This window comes from Sus scrofa, chromosome 5 (assembly GCF_000003025.6).
Source record: "Sus scrofa isolate TJ Tabasco breed Duroc chromosome 5, Sscrofa11.1, whole genome shotgun sequence".
In the NCBI taxonomy this organism is placed as follows: Eukaryota; Metazoa; Chordata; class Mammalia; order Artiodactyla; family Suidae; genus Sus; species Sus scrofa.
Window position 1 is genome coordinate 66460309 of NC_010447.5, and position 24185 is coordinate 66484493.

General features: G+C 44.4%; 1 protein-coding gene across 3 annotated transcripts in view; it reads left to right on the forward strand.

Moving 5' to 3' along the window:
* The window catches only part of PARP11 (poly(ADP-ribose) polymerase family member 11), a 40148-nt gene extending 16826 nt beyond the window's left edge, over positions 1-23322 (forward strand). For all 3 annotated transcript variants that reach the window (XM_003126559.5, XM_013997828.2, XM_005664071.3), the window contains 7 exons: positions 1834-1962; positions 2811-2931; positions 5969-6044; positions 9471-9543; positions 9623-9753; positions 17989-18140; positions 20460-23322. In XM_003126559.5, the coding sequence (XP_003126607.3) occupies positions 1834-1962; positions 2811-2931; positions 5969-6044; positions 9471-9543; positions 9623-9753; positions 17989-18140; positions 20460-20776 (999 nt within the window). In that variant the 3' untranslated portion in view covers positions 20777-23322. The remainder of the gene's footprint in view (positions 1-1833; positions 1963-2810; positions 2932-5968; positions 6045-9470; positions 9544-9622; positions 9754-17988; positions 18141-20459) is intronic.

Sequence of the window (24185 nt, forward strand, 5' to 3'; positions counted from 1 at the left end):
TTTTTTTTTTCCAAGGAGACTATTATAATATATTAGTTGTACAAATTTATATAAACCTATAAAGAATGAGGATAAAAAGCTAAATTGCAGATAAAATTTCACCTTCTTTGACGAACCTCTTTGCACCTTTTCTAGTGACTTCCTCTTCATCACAATCTCCACCCAAGAATGTTTACAACTTTTCAAAAATAACGTACACTCGACACAGACAAGATTATAAAGTTGTTGTTAAGGGGGTATTAGGCAGTATTCCAAGGGGCTTAAGTGCACAGACCCTGGATCCAGACTGCCTGGGTTTGAATCCTGGCTTGCTCATTGTCTGACTTCTCTGTGTCCCAGTTTCTTCATTTATAAACCTGGGATATTAGTAGGCCCTATCATACAGTGTTGTTGTGAGGCTTAGGTAACTGATCAGTTGTACAAGACTGAGCAGAGCACTTGGCAGATAATAAGAGCTGTAAGAATTACTATTGTTATCCTAACATTGAGGAAATAACTTCCAAATGTTTCTGTATCGGATGGATACAGACCTTTGCTGTGTGTATGTACAAATATATACATATACATATACAGTCACAGACACAGACACAAACATGAATAAATATAGACGTATTTTTCATTGAAATCGGATCATACTATTTTTATTTATTGTAACCTTCTTTGTACTCAGCACTATATATTATAAACATCTTTCCATGCCACTAAATGAAATAATGAACATTTAAACAAAAATCAGGGAGTTCCCTTTGTGGCTTAGTGGAAACGAATCTGACTAGCATCCATGAGGACACAGGTTCGATCCCTGGCCTTGCTCAGTGGGTTAAAGATCCTTCGTTGCCATGAGCTGTGGTGAAAGTGGTAGACGTGGCTAGGATCCAGCATTGCTCTGACTCTGGTGTAGGCTGGCAGCTACAGCTCCAGCTTGACCCCTAGCCTGGGAACCTCCATATGCCGCAGGTGTGGCCCTAAAAAGAAAAAAAAAAATCATACAGGAGTTCCCACTGTGTCACAGCAGGTTCAGAATCTGGTGTTGTCTTTGAGGCAGTGTGGGTTTGATCCTCAGCCCAGTGCAGTGGGTTAAGGATCTGGCATAGGTTGCAGCTGTGGCTCAGATTTGATCTCTGGCTCAGCAATATCTATATGCCATGGGTTCAGCTGGAAAAGAAAGTAAAACAAAAAGAAAAAAAAGGAAAAATCCCCAAATCAGATGTCAGATGTTTATTTTGGTCTTAACTAGCTGTGATAGCATGAATCCTTTGGACCAAATACGTGAACATCTTATAAGACAAATTTCTCAGCACTCCAGTGAGAATCTGGAGTGCTCTTAGATACTGAAATGAAGTGTCGAATGGGCACTAACATATCCTACCCAAGTGTATTTTTATTTGTCTTATTTGTTAAGCGATGATATTCAACATTTAAAAAAATAAAGACCAGACTTTCAAATCAGATCCTGGATAGTTGAAACAGAAAGTGAAACTTGTGGTTTATTTCATAATCACACCCTGAATCTTTCCTTTTTCTTTCTAAGAAGTCCACTATGGAACTTGTCCTATAAGCAATTAACACCCCACCCCCAAGTCGTTTCTCTAGCAGTCGTTGCCAGAAACTGAAACTTTATAGCCCATGCTCAAGAACGATGTGCAGATGTCACAGGCAACATTTTTGAATGTTTCCCTTCAGAGCCAGTACTGGAGCTAGCTGCTATTCGTCACCGTCACTGTGGGAAGGACACTGGGCATACAGTTCTTTATGAGAAGAAAAAGGATGTGTAAAAAGCACACTGATTATTAAGAACACAGTTTCTTCCTCTCCCTCTCTCTGGCATTTCAGGAGATGTTTCACAAAGAAGAAGAATTCTTAAACAAAACGACGGACAGCGAGATGGACGAGATGGACACGTCCGACACGCAGTGGGGCTGGTTCTACCTGGCGGAGTGTGGGAAGTGGCACATGTATCAGGTACCTCGCCCCCCCCACCGCCCCCCCCGCCCCCCGAGGGGACTTAGACTCCCGTCTCGTCATCTCGTGGACGTGAATGATGAGCACAGGCAGTGCCTGAAGGAAATCAAACCTTGAGAAAATCAAAGCGTGTCCCGAAAAGAACAGTTAGAAATTCTCCCGGTCCTTTTCCTCTCCCCAGTTTTCTGCAGTATCGTTTAGGCGAAGTGGTGTGTGTGTGCCGTGGGTACGGAGGGCGAGCGTGGCTGAGGGTTGCATGGTTTCAGCCCACGTGAGCGCGGCCAGGGCTGATTTGGTGGACGGAGAGGGAAGAGACCAACCCACATGAAAGGCCTCTGTGCGCCAGGGTTGGTCAGGGGTTGTGCAGCTGTCTTCTCTATCCTCACCGCACCCCGAAAGCCAGGGTTGACCCTCTGTCTTACTGGCAAAGACAGGGAAACTCAAAAAAGTTGTTAGGATCTGTTCTGAGTCACACCGCTGGTTAATGGTTAAGCTGAGATGGGACCCCATCCTCAAAAGCTTGTGGTCTTTTTTTTCCTCACAAGGCTACTTAAAGAAGATTTCGTTTGAGCCACTCAGGAAGCATCATTTTGGCAATAATTTGGAAATGTTGTAATAATTTGGAAAAAAGCCTTATAACAAGGGGTTTCTGGTTTCTTTGCTGGAAATCCTTAAGCTGTGTTCACCAGGCTCTCTTAGCCGTGCTTCCCCGGTGTGTTGGGAACTGGAACAGGTGCTACATTTCCTCTGTCCCTCTGTGCTCTGTCTCTGTGCCCACAGTCCCACCTCTGTGGCCAAGCCTTTCATGTGAACAGCTGGTAAATGAAACTTTCTGGTTTGTCTTAAAGCCGGATACCAACATTCAGTGTTCAGTTAGCAGTGAAGATATCGAAAAAAGCTTCAAAACAAACCCTTGTGGCTCCATTTCTTTTACTACTTCCAAATTCAGCTACAAGATAGACTTTGCAGGTATGTTTTTTTCCCTAATGGTTGTGTGTTCTTAGTATATTGATAAAGTCTAAAGTTCTGAAGATCAGGATTAGTTGATATACTTGTAAACAGCCAAGTAAATCCTTTTTGTAATACATGAAAATGCCTCTGCAAAAATTCAAAATTTAAAATTTTGAGCACCATTGCCTTTTATAAAGGTGTATTTATATGTTTATGGATACTAACAAATATGGAGATTGTCACATATTTTGAGTTCATGTAATGCTTCTCTTTGAAGGAATGCAAAACGACTTTAAGCTCTTGGGTTTTTTTTTTTTTTTTTTTTTTGTCTTTTTAGGGCCCCACCCACAGCATCTGGAGGTTCCCAGGCTAGGGGTCTAATTGGAGCTACAGCTGCCCACCTATGCCAGAGCCACAGCAACAACAGATCCTTAACCCACTGAGTGAGGCCAGGGATGGAACCTGCAACCTCATGTTTCCACTGCACCAGGACGGGAACGCCTAAGCTCTTGTTTTATTCATCATCTTTTCAGGCTTTTATTTTATTTTTTCTTTTTAGGGCTGCACCTGTGGCATGTGGAAATTCCTGGCTAGGGGTGGACTCAGAGCTGCAGCTGCAGGCCTTTGCCACAGCAACACAGATCCAAGCTGCATCTCCGACCTATGCTGCAGCTGTGTCAATTTGAACAAGGCCAGGGATCGAATCCCCATCCTCACAGAGACAACGGCGGGTCCTTAAGCTGCTGAGCCACAGTAGGAACTCCTCTTTCAATCTATTGAAATAAATAGCAGTCTTTTTTACTTAAGAATCAATCAGAGAGGTTAAGTGACAAAATCATTTGTAGCTCGTTTAGTTTTAAGACCAGAGTTCAGCCGAATGACCCCTCTCTTGGTGTCTTTCCCAGAAAACTACTCTGCAATGGACATTGCCTTCTGCCATTTTCAGATTTCTTTGGCTCTTTCACAGGTTAGCTGGCTAATCTGGGAAGCAGCCCCACTTTGGATTTCAGCCCTGATCCATGGGCATGTTTTTGTGGATCCCATGAAAAACTGTTGAATTCACCCCCTTCGGCTTCAAGCTGCCAGCCTCTGCTGTTGACTGCAGAGGCAAACGCGACCTAGATGGGAAGGCTTTCCTTATAAAAGTGCCTTTGGGTGGCTGCAGAGCTTGGTCCTCTAGGTGTTCCTTCCCAGAGTCACGATGGAGCCTTTATGATAGAATCAGTGGAGTGTGATGGGGAGCCTGGGTGGGAAACCCTAGGAACTTCCCTTGGTTGAGCCAAGGCCCAGAGATGGTGGGGGGGGACTTGTCCAGTAGATGTTGATGCAGCCAAACCTCTCATGCTGATGGTGCCCCCAGGGCTGGTGGTGGTTTTTTGTTTTGTTTTGTTTTGTTTCTTTTTTGTCCTTTAGGGCCGCACCTGCTGCATATGGAGATTCCCAGGCTAGGGGTCAAATCGGAGCTACAGCTGCTGGCCACAGCCACAGCCACGACAGATCCAAGCCGAATCTGCGACCCACACCACAGTTCACGGCAATGCCGGATCCTTAACCCACTAGAGCGAGGCCAGGGATGGAACCCGCAACCTCAGGGTTCCTAGTCAGATTCGTTTCTGCAGCGCCACGATGGGAACTCCTGGTGGTGGTGTTCTTAATCAAGAGTTAAAACCGTGAGACTCTTCCTCCTGAATAACTGTCACATTTTTTTAATGACATTAGGCAAACAGGCTGCCTTTAAGGGGCCCTGTCATTTGTCTTTCTGACTCAGCCTACAAGGAAGGTGTTGGCAGACACTTTAGTCTTGTGTCCACGCTCCTGTTTTGAAGCAATACTGAGACATAATGATATGCAGACCTCCAGCTTCAGGCAGAGGATGGAGTTTGTCAGAGCATTTGCTAGGTGGTCCAGGAAGCCACATGTTTCTGAAAGAATATTTTCTCCTAAACTCTATTTTGGGAGGCTTTCTCTCAGTGCAGTTTATTTAAAAAAATCTTTATCAGAGAATAGGAGTCACATATAGTAACACAAGCTGCCAACCTTCTATAGGATGATACTGTTTCAAAGATACAAGTATTAGCATTTCCCAGGTACCATTTGTAAAGGTAGCTCCAGCCATTCTGCCACAAGCCAACTCAGTTTCTCTTAATGAAAATGGTGAAAAGTAAACTCAAAAGGATGAGGTCAAGAAGAAGGCACCACAAGCCATACTCTGTTTGCCGAGGTGACCTGGCTTGGGCCCTGCCTGGTGGGCTTGCCAAGGCGTGCAGAGTCTAGGAGAACACAGAACGGGGAGAACACTGTACCCAGCTTTTGTGCTTTTGGAGTGGAGTGATGCCAGTTAGACAAGGTGCACTGGCTAGGAGCCCACATTAGGACTCAGCACCCAACTCTGTGGGTTTGAGGAGATGGGCCTGGCAAACACCGCCACAGTGGAGGAAGAGACGAGAAAAGAAAATGATGCTTGATTTAGATCACTGGTCTTTTATCATGGGACTCACTCACTGAAGTCTACGCTGCGTCTAGCTAGGATCTCTCTTTTTTTTGGTTTAGATGTACAATTTAAAGAGAAGGCAAGAAATGTACACATTTTTGAAACTGAATTGTGCAAGTTTTGTAATGATAATGTGTCTTTTTAAAAAATCATTCCCAACATTTTTGGAGAAATCAAAGTACATTTTTCACTCAGGAAACCAACCAGAAGATTCAGTATTGTAATTTCTTTCTCTTCCTAGTACCCTTAACTTTGCTCAGTTGAGGACTCTCCTATTTTCATGTCAGTTTAAGCTCAGTATGATACGGAAAGAGTAGACCCTGCAGGCCAGGCAGTGTGTGAACTCAGCGTCCTCAGGTGTGAGCTTAGATCAAGCAATGGAGCTGCTTTTTGGGGCATGATAAGCAGATGTCTGGCAAAGTGTCCCCAGTTTGCTGTGTTTGTCAGCTACTCCCAAAGCTCCATGACTCTCGATCCCCGTGCAGTGTAGCTACAGATCTTGGTGACAGTTGATAGCACCGTGTGTTCCTCTGACTTATCTAATATCTTTGTCTTTGTGCACAGAAATGAAGCAAATGAATCTCACCACTGGAAAGCAGCGCTTAATAAAAAGAGCCCCCTTTTCTATCAGTGCTTTCAGGTATCGTGAAGAGAATAGGGGTGGAAAGAATGGGCTTTCTCGCTCTCTCCTCTTTCTTACTATTTGACAGAGGAACAAATAGACTGGAAATGTTTTGGTAGGTTATTTCATGATCTTAACATTGATCTTTGCCGAATTTCATGTAAGTTGATGAAAGAGCAGTATTAGCGTTTTCTGCTGGTATTTTCTTTCCTGTTGTCCTTTTCATTTCCCCTTATATATTTGTATCTTTCAATTCTTTAGAACAGTTTGCATGGTAGTTACAGAATGCTGTATGGTCTCTACTATAAATCCTTAAAATAACCTATGTTGATTTAGCTTGGAAAGATTCTCACGGAATCATCTGCTTATGGGTTATAAATCCTAGGTAATACCTGCTTGTGTTCTCCAGCACTAAACCCCATTGGGCGACTAGTAATTTCAAATTTGTAGTGACTAACAGGGACCTAGGAGGACAGGAAGGGACGGGACAGCTGCTTGCTCCTTGGATCTAGGGGACAAGTTCTCCTTTTTCTCTCTCCTGCTGTCTGTAGCCTAAAAAAGAGAGGAATAAATGCCAGAGAAGATTAAATATTTGTTATTCATATGAATGGAATTGAAGGGAAAAACCTTAGACTATGTCTCCTATTTTCCAAAACAATTCCTCCATTAAGTATTGAAATTCTTTCTGTTCAAAGAATTTAAAAAGAAATAGGAAAAAAATGCTAGCATGTGAATTGTAGGAGATGCCCGTTTCTTTTTCCAAGGAGATGTTTTGAAGGGATCAGAATAAAGAAAGCAGTGTTTAGAGTTTCTACCAATTTGTTTCTTGAGACTTCTGGCTCATATTTTAGGATCATGATTTAAAAGTTAATTCAAGCACTTTTCTAATGTGTGAGGAAGGGAGAGAGTCTTACTTTCTTACCAGCTACACCATATCCCCATCCTTAAGTATAAGGAATTTAATAAAAGAATTACTTACCTTCAAAGGGTGTAAAGTCTGGGAGAAGAATGAGACCTAAGAATTTAACTGTATGTCATTATATCTGGGATCCTTTGCAAGAAGAAGCTTATGGTGAGGTCCAGCATTTTCTCTCACAGACCGTCCAAGCCATAGAACAGAGACAGGAGAGGGAAAGAATGAACCAGAACGGAGGACAGAGAGCAAGATAATCAAAGAGGAATAACAGTTAGGTTGGGTACAGAAGCGTGATGAAGATGCTTTTTTTTTTTTTTTTTTAGGGCTGCACCCGCAGCATATGGAAGTTTTTAGCCTGCACCCGAAGGCTAGGGGTTAAATTGGAGCTATAGCTGCTGGCCTACGCCAGAGCCACAGCAATGCAGGATCCAAGCCACTAGGCCAGAGCCACAGCAATGCAGGATCCAAGCCACGTCTGCAACCTACACCACAGCTGATGGCAACACCGAATCCTTAACCCACTGAGTGACGCCTGGGATCGAACCCGAATCCTCATGGATCCTAGTCGGGTTTGTTAACCACTGAGCCATGAAGGGAACTCCTAGAGATGCTTCTTGATGTATTATGGGAATACAGCTGAGCGCTTGTGACTTACAAAGTGAACAGTGCATTTCCCGTTGGCAAGGAATTGGCAATTAACTAAGGCTACCAACCTTTAGACGAATAAGCAAACAAAACCCCTTTTCTAGCTAAAAGATGCTTCAGGCAAAGTAAAACAAAAAACACCCCAGGAAAGCTGTTGTTACTCATTATCGCAGTAATGGGCTCCTCTCTGTAGTATTTGAAGTGCTTTTAGTAATCGAAGTAGAAGACCCAGAGCCTCCTAGAAGGATGAGTAAAGAATTTGAACCGTTCTTGCAACCTCACCCATAGTAATAGAAATACAAATTATACAAGATTATTTCTTACTATCAGATGGACAAAATTTCCAAAGTTTGATAACACACTTCTTTGGAAAGGTTGTTAGAAAGTAGGCATTCACTGCATATCTGGTGGGAATGTCAATGAGTAGCGCCTTCAAGGAGGGCATCTGGGCAGTTTCTGTCAAAATCACGAATAAATATGTTCTTTGGCTTAGAAGTGCCATTTCCAAGATGTTACCTAAAAGTTGACAAGTTGGGCACATACAGTGACCAATGGACAGTCTTGATCTTTGCTGCAGCCTTAACAGAAGCAAAGAGATGAAACAGCTCAATGTCGTCAGCAGGGGGCCTTGTAATCAGCAGGGGTGTGTCCATGCAGCAGACCCCTTGCACCCAGGAAGCTGAGGAACCCGCCAGGGTTAACTGAGTGTCTGCTGAGCACCGGGCTCTGTGCCGGGATGGTCTCCACCTACTGATGGGGAGGAAGCTTGAAGAACCTAGTCAGTGAAGAGAAAAAAAGCTGCTGCAAAAGATGGGATTATGCTACCATTTGTATGTGGGGAAAAATTGGCTTGCGTTAACCTAAGGTATTTCTGGAAGAATACCCAAGAGGCTAAAAATGATTATTGGAATTGAAGTACGAGAATTAGAGCAAGGACTGGCGTGATAGGGAGACTGTCACTGTTCCCTTTTTTTTTAATGCCCATTCATTTTAAAATCACATGATTGAGCGGTTTTTTTTGTTTGTTTGTTTTTCGGCCTTACCCCTGGCACGTGGAAGTTCCCAGGCTAGGGACTGAAACTGTGCCATAGCAGCGACCTGAGCCACTGCAGGGACAATGCCAGACCACTCTATGGTCTTTTCAAAGTTAAAATGAGTTAAAAAATAAACTCAAGATAGGCTTGAAATTTATGAATCTCTTTCACAGCCTCCAGACACAAGAAGGGTTTCGGATGTCAGTTACACCTTTTGCCATCAAGCTCCCCAGAGTCATTGTCTTTATCTGTGTTCACATCCAGTGGCTTAAACATGGTAGAGTTTTCAGAGCTTAACTGGCTATGTGCCAAGTGAGATCATGATGATGTGGATGGTGCAGGAGGATAGCGGGCAATAAAGGGAGAAAAGTTTAGGTTTGAGTTCAATCTTGAAGGAGATGTTGAAGGTATGGCTGAGGATGTTACGTAACAGGCAGTATGAACTAGTGTCTTTTTTTTTTTTAATTAAGAAAGATTTTGTTTTGTTTTCCTAAATCAAAAATTTGATTTTCATCTTAGAGCTTCCTTTTCTTTACCTAAAACCTTTCTACGTTTAAAAGAAATCCTGGCAAATTCAGAAAAACGAGACCGCATTAAACAACTGTTTTTGCAATCTTAAAGTTATATTGGACCAGATGTTTTCCATCACATTTCTCAATTCAGCCCCTAAAAAGTTGCACACGAGTTGGTTTTCGATACCTACCATAAAATAAAGAAATCAAGGACCACGCTTAATTGCATTTGTCGCAACACCTCCATGTGAAAATTCAGCTCGGGAGAAAATGTCTAAATCTTTGACAGTGATCATAATCAGCTTCTAATGTTTTGTTTTGTCTTTTCGATTTGAAGTTACATCTGTGAAAACGAGGCCATCCCCCTGCCCCCCCACTGGGAAAATGTGAATACTGAGGTGCCTTATCAGGTGAGACCAGCACTTACCCACTACAAGTGAAAGAGATTGGAAAGGACCCCAATAAAACTGTGCACACTTCTTTTTCCAGCTTATCACTTTGCACAATCAAACACATGAATATAATGAAGTTGCTAGTCTCTTTGGGAAAACAATGGATCGCAACAGAATTAAAAGAATTCAGAGAATTCAAAACCTAGACTTGTGGGAGTTCTTTTGCAGGTGAGACAGTTTCTCCTCTGAACCCTCTCCTTGGCCTCTGAGACTTTTCCGGTCTCAGAGACAGTGAAGCACAAATGTTGAATCATGTTAATTGTCAGTGGCGCCGTGGGAGCTGTGCAGACATGCACCGTGCTTTTCTCTTGCGGTAGTTTGACCTGGTTTCTCTGTCCTCTCCTTCGTCATCCTCAGGCACCTGTAAGTCAGCCCCAAGCTCCCAAGCTTCGCTTACAACGCCGTCTCTTCCTCACTCCTTTCAGGCAGCCAGTAGCAGAGTCAGCGTTACAAGGGAATCTGGGGAGCTGTTTATAGTTTAGTTGATATGACTTTGTTGGCTAGACTTACTTGCCTGTAAGTCATTTTTTTTTTTTTTAATTGTGAAGGACAATGTAAAACATACCTTCAGATTTCCTGCTTCACCCAGTGTTTGTATTGTAGATTTAAAATCTCCATTCATGGGGTTCCTGTTGTGGCTCAGTGGGTTAAGAACCTAACATAGTGTTTGTGAGGATGCAGGTTCAATCTCTGGCCTCACTCAGTGGGTTAGGATCTGGTGTTGCCCATGGCTGTGGTGTAGGCTGGCGGCTGCAGCTCCGATTTGAACCCCTAGCCTGGGAACTTCCATATGCCACAGGAGCAGCCATAAACAGAAAAAAAGAAAGTCTCCATTCATTAATTTAAGTTGGAAATGACCCATTGAATTGCTCAGTGTGTACGTACCCTAAAAATAAAGCTCAGTGTGTACGCACCCTAAAAATAAAGCCTGCAAGAAATGTACAGGTGTAGTCCACATTAACCTATTGTGCTGTTTTTTTTTGTGTGTGTTTTTTTTTTTTAGGGCCGCACATGCAGCATATGGAGGTTCCCAGGCTAGGGGTCGAATCGGAGCTGCAGCTGCCAGCCTACACCACAGCCACAGCAATGAGGGATCTGAGCCACCTCTATGACCTACACCACAGCTCACGGCAACGCAGGATCCTTAACCCAGTGAGCAAAGCCAGGGATTGAACCCGCATCCTCGTGGATACTAGTGGGATTTGTTTCTGCTGTACCATAACTGGTACTCCCTCGTGCTGTATTTTTAAATAACAAGCATTACTTACAGTAAGGGATTTCTGGAATGCTTGTATTAAATTTATGTTGAAGATTTGATTTCTAATATTTTTAATACAAGCAGATTTTTTGCACATTTTTTAAATTAAAATATAGTTAAGGAGTTCCTGTCTTGGTGCAGTGGTTAACGAATCCGACTAGGAACCATGAGGTTGCGGGTTCGAGCCCTGGCCTTGCTCAGTGGGTTAACGATCCGACATTGCCGTGAGCTATGGTGTAGGTTGCAGATGCGGCTCGGATCCCGCGTTGCTGTGGCCCTGGCGTAGGCTGGTGGCTACAGCTCCGATTCAACCCCTAGCCTGGGAACCTCCATATGCCGCCAGAGCGGCCCAAGAAATAGCTAAAAAAAAAAAAAAAAGACACACACAAAAAATATAGTTGATTTATAGTATTGTGCCAATTTCTGCTGTAATACAAGCAGACGTTTAATATTTAGTCAGGAAAATTGAACCTTGGTATCCATCATACTGATGTAACATTTATCAAGATTTATCATCATAATCTACCTCTTTTTTTTTGCTGTTGTTGAAGTATTTTAAAGCAAATCCCAGGTCTTAAGTCATTTCATTCTCATTCCCCTGAAAATCAGGCCTACTTGTCTTTGACTATGATACGTGGAATTCTTTTGTGCTTCTGGAAGGTCAGTTCCTATGGCCTGAGTAAATTCCGGGTTTTGTTCTCATAATCATTTATATTATAAAATAAGGGTTTTCAGCTTATATTCTTTGCAGTTTTGAGTCTTTGGACCCAGCCCACTTTTATTTGTGACAGTTCTGAGTTTAACTGAGTTTTGTTTTGTTTTTGCTTTTCTAGGGCCGCACTCGTGGCATATGGAAGTTCACAGGCTAGGGGCTGAATTAGAACTGTAGCTGCTGGCCTACACCACAGCCACAGCAATGCAGGATCCATGCTGCATCTGTGACCTACACCACAGCTCAAGGCAACGCCGGATCCTAACCCACTGAGCGAGCCCAAGCATCAAACCCATGTACTCATGGATACTAGGTGTCGGGTTTGTTCCCACAATGGGAACTCGAGTTTAGGTTTTATTCAGTTCTTGTCTAGGTGATGCTTTTGTCAAGGAAGATGGAAGCCCTCTTTGATTTTATTCTCTCAGTGAATAAAGTAAGTTTTTCTAAAATGTTCTGATGAAAACTTAATTCCCTCCTCTTAGTCAGGCCCCCGAAGTGGAGCGCCTCTCAGTCCTCCTCATAATTGGAGACCTTGCTTAGGTCTCACGTAGAAATGTTCCAGGGAGTCTCCAAGACTCAGAGTCTGACAGTGGCGTGATACCCTGAGAACCTCGCTGGAAACGGTTTACCCTGTGCTGCCACCCCTGATGCTACGGAACATTGGCCAATAGAAATCTGTGATGGGAAGCCACCCTGCCACCTGCTGTGACAGTAGAAAACACTGAGTCTTTTTGGAAAGAGAGCCTGTCATTCTGACATCTGCCTGCAGGACAGAAGTAACCTGGTCCACATCATTGTCACATAACCTGGGACTGGCTGTGCGAGCGGGAAGCCCATGGAAGTCCCCAGCGTCGCTTGGCACATGGCCCAGTCCTTCCTCCCCTTCTCCCTTCTCCCAGAAGTGTCTTCTAGCAGCAGCTCTGCAAAGGCACCGTTCTAGACACTGGGGACCTGTGAGTGCCCAGGACCAGATGGACAAGGAACTGGATGTTGCACCACCGAGTGCAGGGCGGGCACAGAGTGAGGGTCTCTCTTCCCCCCGCTGACAGAAGTAGGTGTTTGTTGTGGCACAGGGAGTGTCACTGAGCATCTCCTAAAGACGGGGGGCATGTAGGCTGCACGCAGGAGGAGTGGGGAGGCCTGAGGCCCGGGCCAGAGTTGGATGACACGGGAATTTGTAAACCATTGAGAGAATTTCAAAGAGAACAGAAGATGGGATGGGTGGTCTAAGAAGATGCTAGAAAAGTCCCCGAGAGGTGGAGCATGCAGGAGTTTGTGGGAGGCCCCTTGGCTTGTTGTGTGATGCCCTCCATCAGCCACACTGGAGTTGAACTGACCCATGGTTGGGGTCCAAGAGTTGGCACAGGCTGGGCCACGCAGGGCCTTGGAGAAGCAAACCAAGGGGCCTGGACTTTGTTCCTGGGACAGAAAGCTACTGCAGGATTTTAAGCTGGAGCGTGATGGAGCTGATCTGCATTTTAGAAAAATAATTGATCAGGCTGTACCGCGGAGAAGGGGTTTAAAGTGGTGGTTCTCAGGCAGGGTGACTTGCCCCCCAGAGTCTCTGTGGCAGTGACTGGAGTCCTTTTGGGTTCCCGTGGAGGGGGGTGGGGAGGTACCACGGCATCTCGGGGTGGAGGGCCGGGAAGCCTGACACCCTGCAGCACATGACAGCCTCGAACACAAAGGATTAGCCAGCCCCAAAGTCAGCAGTGCCGGGCTTGAGAAACTGGTTCAAGAGGATCACAGAAGCAGGGTGCCCAGCTCAGGGAGTTATTTCAGTCATTACAAATGGGGCGCGTTGGATGGTCTGAACCAAACACGCTCACTGTTTGTAGCACGAGTGGGGGTCCACTGCCAGATGTTACGGGTACAGAATGATACCGTTTGGAACTTGATTTAACGCGCGTGAGGGGGTGGGTAAGGGAGGTAAGAAAGATGATGCCAAAGTCTGTTTTAAGGGAAGGGGGTGCAAGAGTATTTACGTTAGTTCAGAAATGAATGTGGGCTTGGGCACAGGTAGGCAGGCTAGTGGGGGAACCTAGTTTCCATCCTGTGACTTTCCCTGAAGGTTCCTGAAGCCCCAGAGGCCCTGGAACTCAGTGTTGGCCTTTCTGGAGCGAGGTTGTGGTGTGTGAGTCTCCACGTTCTCTGAGTGCCCTAGTGCTGGCCCTAGTGCACACTGTGCCCAGCCCGCCGGGAGCAGAGCTGTGCCCTCACCATCCCCGTCTCCTCCAGTTGGTGTGGACACTCCATCCTCTCCACTGGCCGAGCAGTTCTGGCGCCCACAGTCCCGGCCCTTTAACCCACAAAGAAACTCCAGTGAATTCTCAAACCAGAGTCCATTCGAATCTGGGCCTGAAAAGGAGTGATGAGTAAATGCCCTGATTTTAGGGTGGTTTTAGGTCATTACAGACCATGAAGTTTGACATTTGAGGACGTATATTAAACAGATGTCTACTTAGGAAAAAACAGAATGAATCTACTCGTGCTCCACTAACTAAGAGGCTTGCTGTAGTGCTAGGTGGATGAGCCCCTTGGTTGGATAAGGTAATTTGATTTTTCCAAGTGGTTGAGAAAGGTCCTTAGGATGGAGGTGAGATGGAGAGATGGGTGCCCAATGATAGAACCAGGGCAAAAAGTAACATTTGGGTAGAAGGCTCATCAAAGGGTAGCTTGAGTGGCATGCATGCTTTCTTCTTGAGCCCTTCCACATTTTTTTTTCCTAAGGGCCACACCCGTGGCATATGGAGGTTCCCAGGCTAGGGGTAGAATCGAGCTGTAGCTGCCGGCCTACACCACAGCCACAGCAATGCAAGATCTGAGCCGCATCTGTGACCTACACCACAGCTCACGGCAATGTTGGATCATTAACCCACTGAGCGAAGGCCAGAGACCGAACCTGTGCCCGCGAGGATCCTAGTCAGATGCGTTTCCGCTGTGCCACGATAGGAACTTCCCCTTCCACATTTTTATCAGGACTTTGGGTGAAAATGTAGAAGGCTTGCTTATCACACTTGTGGAAGATTGGAAGCTAGAAAGGGTAGCGAACTTCGAGTATGAATTAATCAGGAGGCAGAAGGACTTGGGCTGACTGAAACAGTGAGTCAAAACAAATATTATCTTTTTTTTTTTTCAGAAAAGATCTTTTTTCTTAATTAGAAAAGCAGCAAATGTGCATTGTAAAAAAAACCCCATCAGACAGTACATACAGGTCGAATCATCTGCCACGATTTGTTCTATGTGAAAACACACTGGCGTTTTCCGAAGTAAATGTTTGTTTAATGCACAGCCTCCTAAGGTCATGCTTAATGGTCTGAAAAGACCGTCTCCGGCAGATGAAGGCACGTACATTTGAATTTTGATGCAAGCTGCCAGAGGTCTCTGGAGAAAGACCGTATAACTCTCCACTTCTCCCATTGTTTAAGGGCAAGGATCCTTTCCCTGGAATTGTCACTAAGCTGCGTATCCTTATAACATCTCTACTTTTAAAATTACTGTATCAAGATAAAGTTTAATTGAAATAAGCCTCCTGCATTTGGTTTATAAGTCAGTTGCACAAACCTCGCAAGCTGAGAGAACTGGCTTGAGAAGGCCCAGGGAGTTTGAATGACTGCAGGCTTCCTCAGCAGCGCGATGGCTGGTGCAGAGCGACCCAGCCCCACGCCGTCTGACAACAGCAGCCTCGGTTTCTGTTTCTTTCTTTCTTTCTTTCTTTTTTTTTTGTCTTTTTGCCATTTCTTGGGCTGCTTCCGCGGCATGTGGAGGTTCCCAGGCTAGGGGTCAAATCTGAGCTGTAGCCACCAGCTCTAGCCACAGGCCTACGCCAGAGCCACAGCCAGAGCCGCAGCAACGGGGGATCCCAGCCGCATCTGCAACCTACACCACAGCTCACGGCAATGACGGATCCTTAACCCACTGAGCAAGGCCAGGGATCGAACCCTCAACCTCATGGTTCCTAGTCGGATTCATTAACCACTGAGCCACAACGGGAACTCCCTCGGTTTCTGTTTCTTATCAGCATTTACGCACCAGAAGTTATCCTGCAGATTCTTGGCCACTGAAGCCTGTCTAGGATGGAGAAAGGCCTGGAACCTCCACAAGAGGAATAGTTGCAGTGGTGTCTGTTCACCTCGTTATTCCTGGATATTTGCAGAGTTGTTTTGTGTGAGAGTATTGGGATTTTTCTGTGTTCAGAAGGGAATGACTGAGACCAGAGCAGAAGTACCGGGAAGGCAGATTCTCGTGCACTGTTGGGTGGATGGCTTTCTAACAATCATGGCCCATCGCAAAGAGATTGCAGAGAGGGGAGCGCCTGACACAGGACAGTGCTAGGTAGCCGTCACTTACAGAGATACTAGGCGAGTGGTGTTTTTTTAATCTTGAAAACGTCTTTTTTTATTATTATTAAAGTATAGTTGATTTACAGTGTTGTGCCAGTTTCTGCTGTACAGCGAAGTGACCCAGCCATACACACACACATATGTATCTATATTCCCTTTCTTATATTATTGTCCATCATGTTCTATCCCAAGAAATTGGATATAGTCCCCTGTGCTATACAGCAGGACCTCATTGCTTATCCAGTCCAAATGTAACAGTTTGCATCTACTAACCCCAAACTCCCCATCCACCCCACTCCATCCCCTTCCCTTTGGCAACCATAGTCTATTCTCCATGTCTGTGAGTCTGTAAAGCATTTTCTTTTTCTTTTCTTTCTTTTTTTTTTTTTTTTTCACTTTATAGGACCATGCTCGCAGCATACAGAAGTTCCCAGGCTAGGTGTCAAATTGGAGCTGTAGCTGCCAGCCTACACCACAGCCACAGAAACTCGGGATCCAAGCCGTGTCTGCGACCTACACCACAGCTCACAGCAACGCCAGATCCTTGACTCACTGAGCCAGGCCAGGGATCAAACCTGCATCCTCATGGATCCTAGTCAGATCTGCCAGCCACTGAGCCACGAAGGGAACTCCCTGTAAAACATCTTTTTAATGAAATTTTTTTCTTTTTCTTTTTTTTTATTATTATTTTTAATAGATATTTCCCCAATACAAATTTTTTTCTACTGTACGGCATGGTGACCCAGTTACACATACATGTACACATTCTATTTTCACACATTATCATGTTCCATCAAAAGTGACTAGACATCATTCCCAGTGAATGAAATATTTTTAAAATGAAAATGCAGCACATAGTTTGCAGACACCCATGTACCTACCAATCAGATTTAACATTTTAATATTTGTGGCATTTTCTCCATGTTTGTATCTGGAGTGTCTGTTTAGATACAAAGCATTACAGATAGAGGGGAAGTGCCTCCCCCACCCCCATCCTGTTCTCTTTTTTTCTTCCCAAGGTTGCTGTGATGCCTTCTTATCCATATTCAGATATATGTTTTGTTTTTTTAGGGCCACACCCGTGGCATATGGAAGTTCCCAGGCTAGGGGTCTGGTCAGGGCTGCTGCTGCCAGCCTGTACCACAGCCATAGCAATGCGGGATCTGAGCCGCATCTGCAACCTACACCACAGCTCTTGGCAACACTGGATCCTTATTAACCCATTGAGGGAGACCAGGGATTGAACCCGCATCTTCATGGATACTAATTGGGTTCACTGCCACTGAGCAGAAACTCCCATCCTTGTTTTTATGTTTTTACTACCTATGTATATATACCTCTACAATTCACATCATTATTTTGAGTTATAGGTCTCTATTTGCAACATTCTTCTTACATTCAATGTCATTTTTCAAGAGTTATCTATGTTACTACATGTCGATCTAGTTCATCATTTTAACTTTCATGTATAAATAATAATTCATTTTTCTATGAAAGAAATTTTAGGCTATTTTCAGTTTGCTTATTTTTCACTATTACAAGAAGTCCTACATTGAATATCTTTTTATGTGTTGGAAGAGGTTTATCCATTGGAAAGAAGTTGAACTGGGTGGCTTAATGTCCCTTCTAGCCCTGAGATTCAAAATTCAGGTCAGTTCAACAACACGTCCTGCTCTGGGGATTAAAAAGATGAAGGCACAGTACTTGCTCCAAAAACTCACTGTTTAAAGACTCTGTGAACTGTGTGTTATTTATTGTTTGTAGTGTCATTTTTAGGCATCGGTCAAGCTTGGCTGGTTTAGGCAATCAGTCCCCTTTACTGTGCTGGAGCATCGTCTGGAGTATCTATAGTTTTGGGTGTAATTTTCAACCTTAAGTCTCAGTGTTAACTAATAATTTTGGATGAAATGATTTCGGTGTCCAGGAACATTTGAGATGATTTCTTTTCTGAGCCATGTGTGCACCTATGATTTATGTTAAGGAACTGTTTTCTGTTTCACCCTTTCTGTTGAACTTTGCTCCTTGAAAAATTAATAATGCCATTTATGATATATTGCCATGTGTTTTGTGTCTGTGTATTGTGTCTTTAGGAAAAAGGCTCAGCTCAAGAAAAAAAGAGGCGTGCCTCAGATTAACGAACAGATGCTGTTTCATGGCACCAGCAGCGAGTTTGTAGAAGCAATTTGCATTCATAACTTTGATTGGAGAATAAACGGCATTCATGGTGCTCTCTTTGGAAAAGGTAACGCTCAGAATTCCAGGTCCCAGCTGAGTGCTGAGAGTCCCTGAGGCAGAACTGATTGTAATTCAGGGCCTTGAGAGCCCTGAGTTATCTTCCTAGTTTCCCTATTGCGAGAAGACTCATGTTGAATATCCTTTTATATGTTGGAAGAGGTTTCTCCCTTGGGAAGAAGTTGAACTGGATGGCTTAATGCCCCTTCTAGTCCTAAGATTCAAAATTCAGGTCAGTTCAACATGACCTTTTTATGCCCTACTCTGGGGATAAAAAGATTTAGGCACGGTACCTACTCAGGAAACTCACTGTTTAAAGACTCTGTCATCTGTGTATTATTTATTGTTTGTAGTGTCATTATTGTTTGTAGGCTCAGAGACTGACATACCCTTAGTCTCTGAGCCATGGAAAAGCCACTTCTTGCATGTAAAGGATGGAAGAAGACTTTGTACACCTCTCCCAGGTTAGCCAGCGCCCTGCCCCAGTCATTCAATGGGCCTCGTGGCCAGAGGACCTGATTTTTGCATTACATTTAATTTCCGTGGGTAAGCCTATGCTCTAAACTGTTTCATGTCAGATGTATAGAGCACTGTGAAATAAATTAATTGCTGTGTATACATTGTACACAGGTCTATTTTTTGTTTACTTTTTATTTTTAAATTTTATTTTATTATTGTTTTTTATTTTTTTAGAAAACGATAGGTAGGAATGCTAACAAGGGAAATCCTCATCTTTTTCCTAATGTTGTGAAAGCCCAAGGTCTCCCGCTTATGTCCACTGCCCAAGCAAACTAAGGAGAGAGACGTGGGGGAAAGGTCAGGGGTGGACATGTATTTGTTCCTTGTTGTGTACCTTCCCTCCAGCAAGAGCACTAGCTACCACTCAGGGTCAGGATATGCTGCATTTTTTCAAAGTAAATTAATTTTAAAAATAGCGACCGAAAAGGCCATTGCATTTATTTAACTGTAAGAAGATCAGAAAGGTGTTACATAAATCCCATCGGATTTGGGTAATATGAGACTTTGCAATTCGTTTCCAAAATTTTTAAAGGAAAGTACTGCCTCCGTGATGCCAGCCTTGTAGGCCTTCCAGTTGGGAGAGTGGGTACTTCACCGAGGGTTCATATGTATTTATTTATTTGTTTATTGCTTTTTTTTTTTTTTTAGGACCACACCCACAACCTATGGAGGTTCCCAGGGTAGGGGTTGCATCGGAATTATAGCTGCAGGTCTACGCCACAGCCACAGCAATGCCATATCTGAGCCGTGTCTGCGACCTACACCACAGCTTACGGCAATGCCGGATCCTTCGCTCACTGAGCAATGCCAGGGATTGAACCTGCGTCCTCTTGGATCCTAGCTGGATTCGTTAACTGATGAGCCATGAAGGGAACTCTGAGGGTTCATCTTAGGCAGTGGACCAGTGACCTCATTCTTTTGGAACGTTCAGGTGTCAACAGCATCACTCTCTCTGCAGAAATCTTTTCCTGCATGCAGGGTTCTCTTACCCCCAGAAATATTATTGAAACTGATAGCCCGTATCAGAGAAGTGTGGTTTCTTGGGGTTTGAAATCATCCCCTCAGACGTGTGGTTCACTGTGCTGTCCAGTGTTTGGTGGATGCTTAGATGGGTGGCTGGCAGGGAAAGAAAAGGGTAGAAGGGGAGTTCCCGTTGTGGCGTGGCAGAAACAAATCTGACTGGGAACCATGAGGTTTCGGGTTCGATCCCTAGCCCCGCTCATTGGGTTAAGGATCTGGCATTGCCATGAGCTGTGATGTAGGTCGCAGATTCGGCTCAGATCCTGCGTTGCTGTGGCTGTGGCTGTGGCCAGCAGCTGTAGCTCCGATTCGCCCCCTAGCCTGGGAATCTCTATATGCCAAGGGTGCGGCCCTAAAAAGCCAAGGGAAAAAAAAAAAGAAAAAGAAAAGGGCAGAAGGAAGTAGAAGTGGGAGGGAGGTCCGAGCAATCACAGTGCAGGTCCTGCCACTTGTAATCACCGAAACCGATTGTCCCTCTCTTACATATGGGGTTTCTTTATAAGCCTCTTTTTGAAAACACACATCGGGTAGCTGCGTTTCGGCGGGGATGGGGACGGTGTTGCTGGTGGGGACTGGCGCTAACAGACTCTCCCAGTGACAGTCTGCATCCCAACTGTCCTTAGCAGAGGGGGTTCTCTTCTTCTCTTTAGAATGACAGGCGAGGAAATTCCACGTCTGCTTTTGGTATACGATTCCATGTGTCCTTTCCTCTAACCATCATTGTGTTTTTGCTTGTGTCTCATATTTTCCTTGGAGTAATCTTGGCTCTTTGGGGTGCTTTTTGTTTAAGGAACCTATTTTGCTAGAGATGCAGCTTACTCCAGCCGCTTCTGCAAAGATGACATAAAGCATGGAAACACATTCCAGATTCACGGCGTAAGCTTGCAGCAGCGGCATCTGTTCAGAACATATAAGTCAATGTTTCTCGCTCGAGTGCTCATTGGAGATTACATAAACGGAGACTCCAAGTACATGCGCCCCCCTTCCAAAGACGGGAGCTACGTGAATTTATACGACAGCTGTGTGGATGACACCTGGAACCCCAAGATCTTCGTGGTGTTTGATGCCAACCAGATCTACCCGGAGTACTTAATAGACTTCCACTGATTTCACATCCAAGTCAGGGGGCAAGGAAGCTTGAGTCTTTTTTGCTGGGAGGTTTGCTCTCCTGTCACCTAGCCACTACATGTCAATTATCTGATACTTTGGAAGCAGATAGGAGCAAAAGTGGCCTCCCCATAAAAAGACATACTGACTTTGTGGTTGGTTTTTTCGTTGTTTTGTTTCTGTCTGTTTCTCATGTCTGTCGCTTGTGTTTGTGGAAGATTGATGCGGTGGCTGTTTTAACACCTCGGGTGCAAGACGGCGCTGCAGACTGAATCAGCTGAGTCGCTCAGAGTCTTTAAAGTTTACGCGTGTGTCTTCAGGGTAAATGTGTTCCGTTCACATAGACTTACTCAAGTATATGTTCAAGAAATAAAAATATAGACATAAAAGTGCCCCTTCAGAGGAAGTGAGCCTTTGTAAATTGAATTCAGAAATTACTGTCCATCAGTTACTATGTTGCTTTGTTAGCCTTCTGAAAGGGGGATGGAAATCCTTGAAGCAGCCTGAGTACCTTGAGAGAAATCCGAAACAAGAGAATTATTTTCAGTGCTGCCAGATGAGCCAGAAGGAGAAAACCAGGCCAGGATGCCCTGTGTCCAATGCCTTCGAACAGCGGGCGGAGGTCTGACTGGCCCTTCTGCCTCCCACAGCTGAGCCGGCCGCGCTGCAGCGCCCTGACGTCTTATACCAGGACTGCACAAGGAATTCACTGCACCTTCAAAATGAAGCTCTTATTTATTATTTACGACATCTACTTTCCTTTTGTTTAGGGGTCCCTACAATGATTACTTCTCAGATATTTTTTATCTGCTCTCCCCCCCACCTCCCCTCCACACAGCTATTCAGCAATGATTTGTAAAATTCACACTTCTCAATTATATCTCCCCATTTTAAATCACTGCAGAAAGCCTGGGCTGCTTGAAACAAATCTGGCTTATTCTTTGGAGTAGAAATTGGAAGTCCACTAAGTGTCTTGACAAGCCCGGTCCCCGTCATAATCATGCAGAGTGGAAGCTGTGTGGCTGCACACCTGTTCTTCTGTTCTCTTCTAAGGGAGAATGAGTAATGTTGGAAAGCTTCCTACCGTAAAGCTTCCTTCCTCCTGCTCTAGCAGCAGCCAGACAACAACTTGGCAGAGATGTTATATACAGCAGTTCAGGTGTCAGGAGTCCGAATTGGCCCTATGATAGTTAAAGGTTTTTCCAGCCTTGTCACAAATCAGCCATGTGATGGTTAAGAGATTTTTTTCTAAGATGCTATCTGGAAAAAAAAAAAAAAAGAACACTGGTATCTTTTCTGGAAAACCCTTTTCTAACCCTGTCTACTCCCAAATTCCCTTTCCTTTATCCTCACCCAGCTTTGGCTGAAAGGAGGGGACATAATTGAACTTCTGCAAAACCCAGTAAATGTCCAGGCCTGGGAAGTTCGGGCCCATCACCTGAACTGGGAAAGCATCTAGAAAGCACACAAACAAGGAGTAGGGAGCAAGACTAGGCATAGGGGTTCTTCAACTGCCGTGCGACCCAGAATTCACATTGTCCTGCCAACGAAAGTAAGCACTTAGTGTACAGGAAACAGCACAGGCCCAATACATTGAACCCAAGCGACAACAAAGATTTCCTGACTCTGATGCACAGGCTAAAGCTGGTTTCGATGATGTGCTGTTGGTGTTTAGACGGAACACATTTTAGAAACATGCAGAGGTCATGAGGGAAAGAACGGAGGGAAAGTCACCAGGCTGCCCCGTGGGGGGTGGCATGCTGCTGCGCTAGACTAAAATGATCCTACAGATGTTAGGAATTCAGGTTTTCAAAATCCCTTTCTTCTACTTATTGACATACCCTGTCCTCCCCCTCCATTGTTAATATTTTAACACTTCAACATGGCTATCTTTTTTTTCTTTTTTTAAAAATGACTTTTCTTTTTTCCATTATAGTTGGTTTAGAGTGTTCTGTCAATTTTCTACTGTAAAGTGACCCAGTCACACATACATATATACATTCTTTTTCTCACATTATCCTCCATCACGCTCCATCACAAGTGACTAGATAGCTTTTTTTTTTTTTCTCATTTAACATGACTGCCTCTCCCATCACTTGAACAGAATAACTTGTAGCTTTGGCGGGTGATTTTAGCTTTAGACACAGACCAGTCTTGTCTCCAGGAGACTAGGAGCCCGAGGTTGAAACTTGCAAGGCATCCCGTGTGACCTCTGACTTTCGCTAGTTGGCTCGTGTGTAGTAAGAGCTGTGCACTGCAATAGACATTGTAAGAAAGAACTGTGCTGTGATTCTTGTCCAAGACTGTACTCCAACCCCCCTTTTATAAGAAAGAGCTGATTCGGATAAATCGTGGGCGTGTAGTTAATTGATTAGCGTTCTCTTTGTTGTGATCCATTGGCTGAGTTGAGAATCGTATCATCTGTGTGTAATAAGACTGGACATGACCGTTTGCCCTGTTTTCCTGTCATCCCGTAGTATAGAGGGTGGAGTGGAGTGAAACCATTCCAGATTCATGAATAAATGATTTTAAAATTCTCCATTGAATAAACTCCAGCTGATAGTGACTTTTATTTTTCACTTTGGTCGTAGCAGCCTCCGGGTTAAAAATGAAAATGTGTTTAGACTTCTAAAGAAGCAGTCTCCTAAATCTTGTGCTGATGAACAGGAAGCTTTTATATTAGTGAAACTTTCATTTCTAGGCTGTTCCAGGGAGAACGGTCAAGAATTTGGAGCCATTTTTGACGTATGAATCTGTTTTTCTGTGGAGTGATTAAAGCTCTCCTTAGCGGGTCCTGGTGGTTTCTGTACAGCATCTGTTTGTGGTTGGGCTGTCTGTGTCTCCCCTCCACCTCTCATTATTTAAGCCTAAATTTCAAGTTCAAACAATGGACTCTGCAGGCATTTGTTGCCTGTGATGCAACAATTTGTAACCAACTTGCAAGTGGGGAAGCTCTCTTGTTCTCAGTTTGAATCATCCTGAGCAACATCCACTAAGATAACCGGAGGGGAGAAGCATTTACTCCATGCAACTGAAAGTTCCAGAGCAGACCAAGGCCTGGTGCCTTTGCTCTCCTTGGCTCCCAGCCCAGGGGAGTGTTCTCTTGAGCTGAAGAGTGTGCTTCCTGAGCCTGCCAGCCTCTGTCACTCCCGGTATGTCCACCGTACCTTTTTGAAGCCAGTTAGACATTGCACTTAATCTTTAAGCTTCTGTTGGGCAAAAAGGAAGGGATCAAAAGATAACTTAATTGGGAGTTCCCTGGTGGCTCAGTGGGTTAAGGATCCGGTGTTGTCACTGATGTGGCTCCAGTCACTGCCGTGGCATGGGTTCAGTCCCTGGCCTTGGGACTTCCACAGGCTGTGGGCTTGGCCATATATATATATATATATATATATATATACACACACAC